Consider the following 8,814-nt stretch of genomic DNA (forward strand, 5'->3'; position numbering starts at 1 on the left):
GGTTTTATTCCATTTTTATTTTTCCATCAGCCTAAAATGTGTTTGACAAGTTGATATCAAAAGACAGATCTTTCAATTTAATTCTATTTTTTTCTCTTCTGATTTTTAGACTGGCAATGAAAATATGACAAGATCAGAAGAGCGACGTCCTCTTGCACCCATTCAGGTAATTCTAATGCTGTCCAATTCATCTTTTCAATGTCAGCAACATTCTAATCTTAAATATTTCCAGATTGCTGAGAGACCTGCTTCTCAGTCAGCTGCCTCCTTTAGTCATCATGAGTCCCTGAGCGTAACCAGGGTATCTGGAAGTTACAGCCCAGTTGGATCACATAGAGAGTTTCCTGCAAATGATACTGGATCATTCTCGCTGTTCAGTTTGCCAACCAGCTCTCAGGACCCCTCTCAGGAAAATAGAACTACGAATGAGATGTCATCAAACCAAAGGGTAATGGTTTTATTCCATTTTTATTTTTCCATCAGCCTAAAATGTGTTTGACAAGTTGATATCAAAAGACAGATCTTTCAATTTAATTCTATTTTTTTTTTCTTATTTTTAGACCGGCAATGAAAATATGACCAGATCAGAAGAGCGACGTCCTCTTGCACCCATTCAGGTAATTCTAATGCTGTCCAATTCATCTTTACAATGTCAGCAACATTCTAATCTCAAATATTTCCAGATTCGTGAGACCCGATTCAGGGTGCCAGCTGTCTCTTCAGAAGGTGTCTTACCTAGTCCCCAAGACCCAAATTTTGTATTCGCTCTTAATACTGAAAGCCGGGTATGCCTTTTAACTATATTGGTGTAAATGAACACACTGACATACTGTTATTATTATCTGAAATTTATTCCAGGTTAATAGACTAATGGCTGATGCCGTTTCAACCATGAAATATGTAAGTTTATCAATCTTAAATTACCTTCTCCCTATATATTTTAAAACTTTTAGCTATCTGTTTTGTTTTACAGAAGTATGATGTGAAGTCTATACTTCAGAGGGCGATAGGCGGTTCTAAAGCCCTTGAAAGTTTGAACAATTCTCAATTTATTTATGGCGCGCAAAGGAATGTGATTGTGCAGGCCTTGGTAGATTACCTTTTTCAATCTGTGTCGTAAGTGTTGCTTCTACCTTTCTCTAATTAACAGTCTTAGCTGTGTTATAGAAACCATTTCCAGTCACTATTTTGTCCTTTTTTTAAAGGCATAAAGCCCAGGTGAGCACAATTATGAGGGAGTGTATGGCAATACAGCTTGTTGCTACATGGCCTGCCCTCAAAATGCACCTGTATTCTAAGGAAGATAGACCATGGGTAAGAATTTTTCCTCCCTTTTTTAACTATTACTATCCTTTTCAATGGATTTTAACCCTAGTTGGCTCTCTTTTTAAATACTTATGTCATCAGTTTCTTGTTTTAATTAAGTTACTTGACTTTTCCCTGTTTTATTAGCATTATTGGTACAATGCAGATCAGAACACAGGATATTTAGAAAATGCTACCCAGGTCAAACAAAGGACTAGTAAAAGATCAGGGGCTAGTGGCATTCGTAAATCAAGAAATACAACTGGTGCTAAGAAACCCAGAAAGCTGACTCTGGCAGCTGTTCAGGACAATCATGATGATTCAGATCCAGAAGAGTACATCAGAGATGTAAGTTATCTTCCCTCTGTTTCTTTTGACACTAATTTTGAATCAACACCTTTTTCCTAATGTAAAAATTCTTTCCTTTTGAAGGTGACTGAAGCCAGGGAATTAGTGGGTCACCCTCACCAGAGGTCAGTAGTACTCCAGCTGATGATCCAAACCCATGAAAGGAGACGAACCAAAATAGTTTTAAAACAGGTGGATACATTCAAAATTCTAAATGAATTCCCACAGTTCATGCACTTTCATGGAGATGTTGTAAGTTTTCAAATATTTTAGCCTTATCAAGCACTTTATTTTTTGTTTTGTACAAGCCAACAAATTTGTTTGATTTAGATTGAGCAAGAATTCAACCTTATATATGAACAGAAACAATCTTGTTTTGTCAGAGAATTTGTGTATGACATGGTGCCTAAGCTTCTTAAAATTGCTGAGAGTGACCCAAAAACATTTGAGAATTGTACCCCATCTCAATATGGTAAGGCCATCTCTTTCAGTATTTACCCATTTTACCAATGTCAATTTTTCTGAGACAAATTTAAATCAAATTTCTTTTATTTACAGATGTGATAAACGCCATTGTGGTGCTAGCCAAAATGCTGCCCACCCCAGTAAGAAGTTTTGAACATGAGAGAACAATGCCTCTACAGGCAAGTCTCAGTGATTTTTTCAATGTCATTCCAGTAAGTTCACTCTCCAAAAAAAATCATAGTATTAGGTCATAAGGTCGTTCAGAAGCATCAGATTAATTTTTGTTCACCTCTTTATCTTTCTGACACTACAGCACCTAATGCTAATTTTTTTTATATATTTTCCATTTTGTAGGTGAGCTCTGATCCCAATCAATATGTGACTCAAAGGCAAGCTGAATCAGAATACAAAGTTCAGCCCCATATCCTGGCTACAGGGAACCAGCAAGGGGTTAGAAAGATGTGGCTGGTAGTTGACAGTAAACTGATGGAATTGCACAGAAATGCAACACCTGTGACTGCAATAGACCTTCTCATTAAATCCTTTTTTGTGTTTCATCTACACTTCCCCTTGGCTTGGAAGAATGTGTTAAGGTTCCTCCAAGTCCACATATTTCAAATCCCGCTTGAAAATGAAAGATGGAGCAAGTTTTCAGAAGTTCATTTAAGGCTGAAACACTTCAGAGTTTAATTATTTTGTTGACGATAGGGTAAAGTGAAAGACTTCTTTAAAATGTCTGTGATATTTCTATCAGTGCTGGAATTGTTTTTGTTTCTTATTTCCTTGTTTTTTTCTGTGATACTATTGTAAGCGCTAAAATTGTTTAAGTTTCTATTATTATTTTAGATCACTAGAAACGGAAGTTTTCTACCCTTCACTTATGACAGAGATCCTGACAAAAATCAATGGTAACATTGTTCAAATATTGATTTCATTTTATTATTTATATGAAAAAGTCTGATCTGTTCTTCAGAGGGTCCACAATTTAATGAAGAACTGGGCTTCATCTACTGATATAATTTGGTCTACTTCTTTTATTATTTCTTAAATGGAAGTTTGTAAAAAGTGCAGTATGTACCAAATTCATCTGAGTACAATACGCTTGTTTTTATTAACCAAACAAAAACAAAAAAAAAAATTGCTATGTTAAGAACTATAATTGAACACATAGTCTTATAGGATGTATGTATACTTTTTGCCCCCCCCCCCCCCAAATTTTGGCCTTATATAGTGTAGGGGTTTTAGACTCAGATGATTACGTAACTCAATCTGCCAGTACAATTTAAGAATAAAGAAAGAATTCTTTATTTCTCAGTTAAGTCAGTAAAGCCTGATGTTACATGATAAAATATTGTCCAAAGCCAAAATCAAGGTTCCTATTTTTGTTTAGTAGTCCTTAAAATTTTTTGATTGCAGAAGTGCAAGTGTGATTTTCAGTTTTATCTTCCTTTATAAATTTCTCTTTGTTTCTCATGGAAGTATAAGATTAATACTCAGTCTACAGGACAAATTGTATCTTTTTTTAACCTGGCAGTTGCTGGGAAGTTGGGGAGCAAATACAGTAAATACTTTGACCTTTTATTTATTGAATTGTCTAATCAACCTTCTCCAGAATTCCTACTCAAGATCTTCACACACTGACAAAATTTTACTCAATATTTAACAGCCGTTTCAGAAATCTTTTCGTGGCAGCACTAGTACATCAATATTTCACAGTTTGCAAACAAACCACACTCTTAAAATGCATGAGAATTAAAACAAAATGCACAGTTTATGATTAAAGACAGAAGCAATCTATACTAGAAATAATACACCTGTACACATTCAGTCAGTTAACAGAATTGGGCATCACTGGATCAAGGTGTTGTGTTGAAGCCAGAGATGAGTTTGGTTTTGCTGGTACTAGCAGTTCTCAAGTTCAACAGCCCGCACAAAAAAACTGTAACAAATAGTAAAAGAAACACATGCGCTAAAATATTTTTTGTGTATATTGGCCTCTTGACTTGTAATCTAAATATTATTGTACCAACCGTGGTCCTATTTACTGGAGTCGCCAAGCCTCTTGCACAGCTAATAAGGTAAATTTGAACACTCTACTGTTTGGATGAAGACTAGGCCTGCATGAGTCACAAAGAACAGCCACTGTAAGCAGAAACAGTAACACTAAGCCTATTATACGGAACCAGATCAAATGTTATTTAAAAATGTACATTTCAGAGCACGATTAGTGTGTAAAAACTGCATCTGTAAGTACTTCACAGGCAACATGTTTCCAAACTTGCTGAACTCATCTTATACAACAGACATACATTTCAGAAGGTCTTATGATTCTCTATGCATGCAAGTATCACAAACCTCATCCACATTGGCAACATCCATCTTGACTCATAACAAGGAGCTCTGAATCCACTTTCCCGTTCAAGCATTAACCAGCAGCTGATGAAGAAAGCAGGAAACTCGACAGAGCAGACACCTGCAACAGTTAGACAATAAAAGATAAATGGCAGTCCAAAACTGAAACAATTAATACAAACTACCAAACATGTTGGTCAGGAAGATGCCAGAAGCACATTTAGAAAAGCATGAAAATTGTTATTTCATGTGAGGTTTTCACAACACCAATAGAACTCATTCGGTTTTAACCAAAGTGCCAGTTGATCGTGCATAGGCCTAAAATCTTACAAAAAATAGGGGAAATGCGTGAAAATTGCTATTGCATTGCTCAAACGGTTGTGGCGATAAAAAGCAAAGCAATGAAAACAGATACTAAAACACTAAGCCGTGCGGAAGGTTAAGTTACTCTCACCTGGAGAAACTTTCAAAGTCGCAGTTACACGCACTACGGAAGGCGTACGAAAGGATAACGCCTTTATAATTGTATTCAATTGAGACGGCACCGTCAAGACTCGCAAGTCACCAGAACCGTCTTAATTCTCTGGATTGTAGAATGTAAATAGACAAGGGTCGGGGGTGAAGGTGAGGAGGGAAGCAGGGAGGAAAGGGGGGGGGATAACAAACAGCTGACCAGCTTGAAAAAGACTGCGAATAACGCATCAACGCGTTGTTTCACCTTGGTCATGTTGTTTTGTTTTCGTTTTCGTTTTGAAAAGCAGAAGTAGTTGTAATTCCAGTAGGCTGGAGAATTATCACAAAGTTTTGCCATGGTTCTAGAAAAAGAAAATCTTTTGTTGTGCCAATTACGTTTGTGTGTCCGAATACCGACGTTTCGTGCTGTTTTCTTGTCATTTAATGGTTCCCCGAAAACCATGACAATACTTGTTGATCGAACCGGCAAGAATTGCAACCTAACCCTTCTTCTGTGGATGTGATCAGATGAGTGTTCTAGATAGGTATGTACATGATTTCAATCACTGCAAAATCCTAGGATTTTAGTGGCCAGTCCACATTCTTCACATTATATGCTCATGTAAAAAAAACATTTTCAGTGTTATTTTGGAACACACTTTGATGATTAGATATCATTACTATGTTATTCTCATTAAGCTTCCCTACTTGATAGTTCAATTGGTCCACTGTCCACTTTGATAGTGGAGCTTTAACTCGGATATTGATGTGTTAAGACTTAATTACAACCAGAAGTTATTTTAACATCAGGCGTGTGACTTGTGAGCGTATCAAACTCTTCTTCTCTCAACTTTGCGCATCTTATCAATGAACATTTCCTCATCTTGACTTTGATTGATAGTTCACCGTAACTTACAGCCAAACTCACCGTAAGATACAGTGACATTCACCGTAAGTTACGGTCAAACCCATTGTAAGCTACGGTGCTGCAGCTTGACCGTAGCTTACGGTTAAATCAACCGTAAGCTTTTAACAGTGTTCCGCACACCGCAAACACACAATCTGCAGCCCCAGATTTCTTTTCCATTTTCCCGTGCCGAGGAGCGGTTGCCACAGGGGTTGGCTGTCTGTCCTCATTATGCACCCTGGCAGCAACGGCGGGAGAAATACGGCCAGATAGAGGCCGAGACGGTGTGTGCTGCAAGGGGTGTGTCACCTTGTGTGGGAGGGAGAGGGAGGTGAGCGCTGCTATCGGAACGCCACTATCGGAGGGAGAGAGGGGGAGAGAGAGAGAGAGGGAGAGAGGGAGAGAGAGAGAGAGAGAGAGAGAGAGAGAGAGAGAGAGAGGCGGTGGAGGCGAGAAGTCCTGCCCCCCCCCCCTCCTCTGCTCCCCGCATGAAATGTGACAGCGGAAAACGCAGTGGCAGTCCGGCCACGCAGATTAGCCATCAACCGAAACCCGCGCGACGAAATGTGCCCCAGCCACGCGAAAGGGCCTCCCAACGCTGATGTATGCATTCATTTTTTTAAAAGAGAGAAAGAGGGTTTTTGTGGGGGGGGGGGGAGGGGGAGTCACACATACCCCCCATATCCAGTGTTCAAATCCTTCTCTCCACATCAGCACTCTGAACAGGGCACTCCTCCTGGATCGCATGACATCGAGCTAAATGCGATCTAGGATTCCGTGGACGGCGTCTACGTCCGGACAATGCTGTGTAGGGGGCCCGGAGGGCGGGTTCTATTATCAGTATATTATATATACACTGACGTGCACTGGGGGTGACGGCGTTGACGCAACTAGCCGACGTCACGGAGGCAGCTCCATCGCGCGTCCACTTGCCCTGGTCACATATTACAAGAGGCGTCAGGACGTCAGCCACTGAGCGTTGTTCCGTGGCCAACACGGTGGAAGCCGGGCAACAGGAAATATGGGCCAGAATGAGGACATTTGCCATCATTTAACTTGAACTTCTGAAATTTTTTATTCCGTACTCATACGGGATGGGGAACACATATTTTTAGGGGGCAGGGCATGAGCCAGAAAGAGACCTTCCCTCAGCCTCCCTCTGCATAACACGGGCCAGGAGTGGCCGCAGCCGCCACCTCTCGATGTGAGGCAGATTTACAGTCGCCGGCCCAACGAGCCCCAATGGGGGTTGGGCCCGCGCAGCAGCAGCAGTAGCAGCAGCGGGGCCCCGCAGCTTGGCGACCAAAATTATTATCATTAGTATTATTTCACAGGCGGGGGCTGCCGCTAAAAACGCCCGCCTCAATGACCCGCGTTAAATTAGGGCGCAAAGGGGTAAGAGCAGCGTTGGCGGCGGGGAGAGGAGGAACAAGCCCACCCCCTCTCAGCTGTGAAAGCGGTATAGGCTTCGAGCAACACTACACCCCCCGACAAGACAGCGGAGGACTTTCCCAACTTCCACAATGCAGTTCAACTGTGAAAAAGCATTTTTTTTTTTTTGCAAAATTATACCGTTTGGAACATTTTACGCAACTTAAACCAATGACATGACACATGTGTCACATTGCTTGTGCTGTTATTTTTTAATATTTTTTTTTTAAATAGGGTGGATGGGTGGGAAACAAAAAGTCTAAGGTATTTGAAAAAAAAATTCGTGCAATTGCCACCACGTCATACGTCAAGTGAATAGGCATTCACGAAGGGGGTGGCCGCGTTCTGACACCTGGCTGCCGCCACGCCCCGGCCCGCCATATTGGTCACCGCCAAAGTTATTGCCGAATGGCCACGTAAAATGTTGGCCCGGCGCGTTTTAAACGGGGCTCAGTTATTATCCAAGTGGCGCGGGAGCCAGGGGGAGGGGAGTGACGGGGGAGGCAAAGGGGAGGGGGTGTTTGCGATATTAATTGATTACAAAAGGGTTCGGCTGGCCGTGCCGGACTGCGTTGGATGTGGGGTGGGGGCGGGGGTAGGAGCCCGCCCTCGCTGTTCTGCAATGAGTGAGGGGGTGGGACGTCGGAGCCGCCCGTGGGGGCCGAACAAAAAAGTAAACAACAAACCCGACAAAACGCCCCCAATATGTGTACACAGCAACAAGCAAAAGAGGGCGGGAGGAGCGGCGCATAGACAGAGGGGAAAACATCGGCATGCAAATGTGCCGGGGAGGGAGCTCCGTAAGAAGAACGCGGGGTTGCCAACCTCCTCGAGGATCCCGTTGCACCGGGAGGCAGGGCCAGCGGCGGCAGCAGGACCTTCAAGAGGTCCTTTAGGTCCCTTTAGGCCCCTCCCGCCGCGCGCGCGCTGTTGCATTGCAAAGCAGCAAAGATGCACCGGCCGGCGATAAGGGCGGGCCAGCCAGCAACCGCATCATAAATGGAGAGAAAAAACAAATCGCGTCTGTCGGCAGGACTTGCAGCCGCTGCAGGAAGACGACGAGGACTTACAGTCGGGAGAGAGGTGGCGGTACGTGTCCAACGCCCGAGGCGGCGACGGACAGAATCCCCAGCCTCCTCACCCACCACCACCCCTCTTTTCAAGAAATACTGTACACAGCGACAAAAAGAGAAGGGAGAAAAGCGCAACACCAAACAACCCCAACACAAAAATAAACCACGTCGGGTCTTGGCCGGCACGGGAAACGCGTACAAAGGCCACGTCGCCCATTTCCGCTTCGGCCTCATTCTCCCCGGTGGCCCCGGGCGGGGCGGGACCGGCGGCACGCGAGGGTGGCCGACGGCGAGGGTGCGCGCGGCCCCCGCGACCCCCAAGAAGGGCCCCGCGCGGCCCCGCCGCGCCTTCGCCGGCTCGGGTTTCTTTGCTGCGGGGTATCAATACGGGAAAGCACAAGAAGAAAGGGGCGGGCGGGCGGCGGCGCCGTGACGCGGTCGCCTGTCCAACAATAGCCGCCCCCGCCGAAAAAGAGATCG

At 43.5% G+C, this 8,814-nt stretch overlaps 1 protein-coding gene and 1 long non-coding RNA gene across 3 annotated transcripts; one reads left to right on the forward strand and one right to left on the reverse strand.

The window, feature by feature from the left end:
* The first annotated feature begins 114 nt into the window (after window positions 1-114).
* On the forward strand, window positions 115-3,699 carry LOC113205063 (uncharacterized). Of its 2 annotated transcripts, XM_052271844.1 has the most exons (12): window positions 115-166; window positions 233-448; window positions 561-617; window positions 684-785; window positions 859-900; window positions 974-1,116; window positions 1,206-1,314; window positions 1,453-1,653; window positions 1,738-1,905; window positions 1,984-2,125; window positions 2,212-2,330; window positions 2,473-3,699. In XM_052271844.1, the coding sequence occupies exons 1-12, from the start codon at window positions 125-127 to the stop codon at window positions 2,806-2,808; spliced, it is 1,677 nt and encodes a 558-aa protein (XP_052127804.1). In that variant the 5' UTR covers window positions 115-124; the 3' UTR covers window positions 2,809-3,699. The 2 variants fall into 2 exon arrangements, with proteins under 2 accessions (XP_052127804.1, XP_026276302.2); XM_026420517.2 differs by lacking the exons at window positions 233-448; window positions 561-617.
* LOC127750354 (uncharacterized) lies at window positions 3,685-5,457 on the reverse strand. Its single transcript, XR_008011641.1, has 4 exons — window positions 4,925-5,457; window positions 4,474-4,591; window positions 4,149-4,260; window positions 3,685-4,057 (listed from the first exon to the last, which is right to left on the reverse strand). It is a non-coding gene; the product is annotated as an uncharacterized LOC127750354 (long non-coding RNA).
* Between the last annotated feature and the right edge of the window lie 3,357 nt (window positions 5,458-8,814).

The sequence above is a fragment of the Frankliniella occidentalis genome, unplaced genomic scaffold, assembly GCF_000697945.3.
Source record: "Frankliniella occidentalis isolate FOCC.00 unplaced genomic scaffold, Focc_3.1 Scaffold176, whole genome shotgun sequence".
In the NCBI taxonomy this organism is placed as follows: Eukaryota; Metazoa; Arthropoda; class Insecta; order Thysanoptera; family Thripidae; genus Frankliniella; species Frankliniella occidentalis.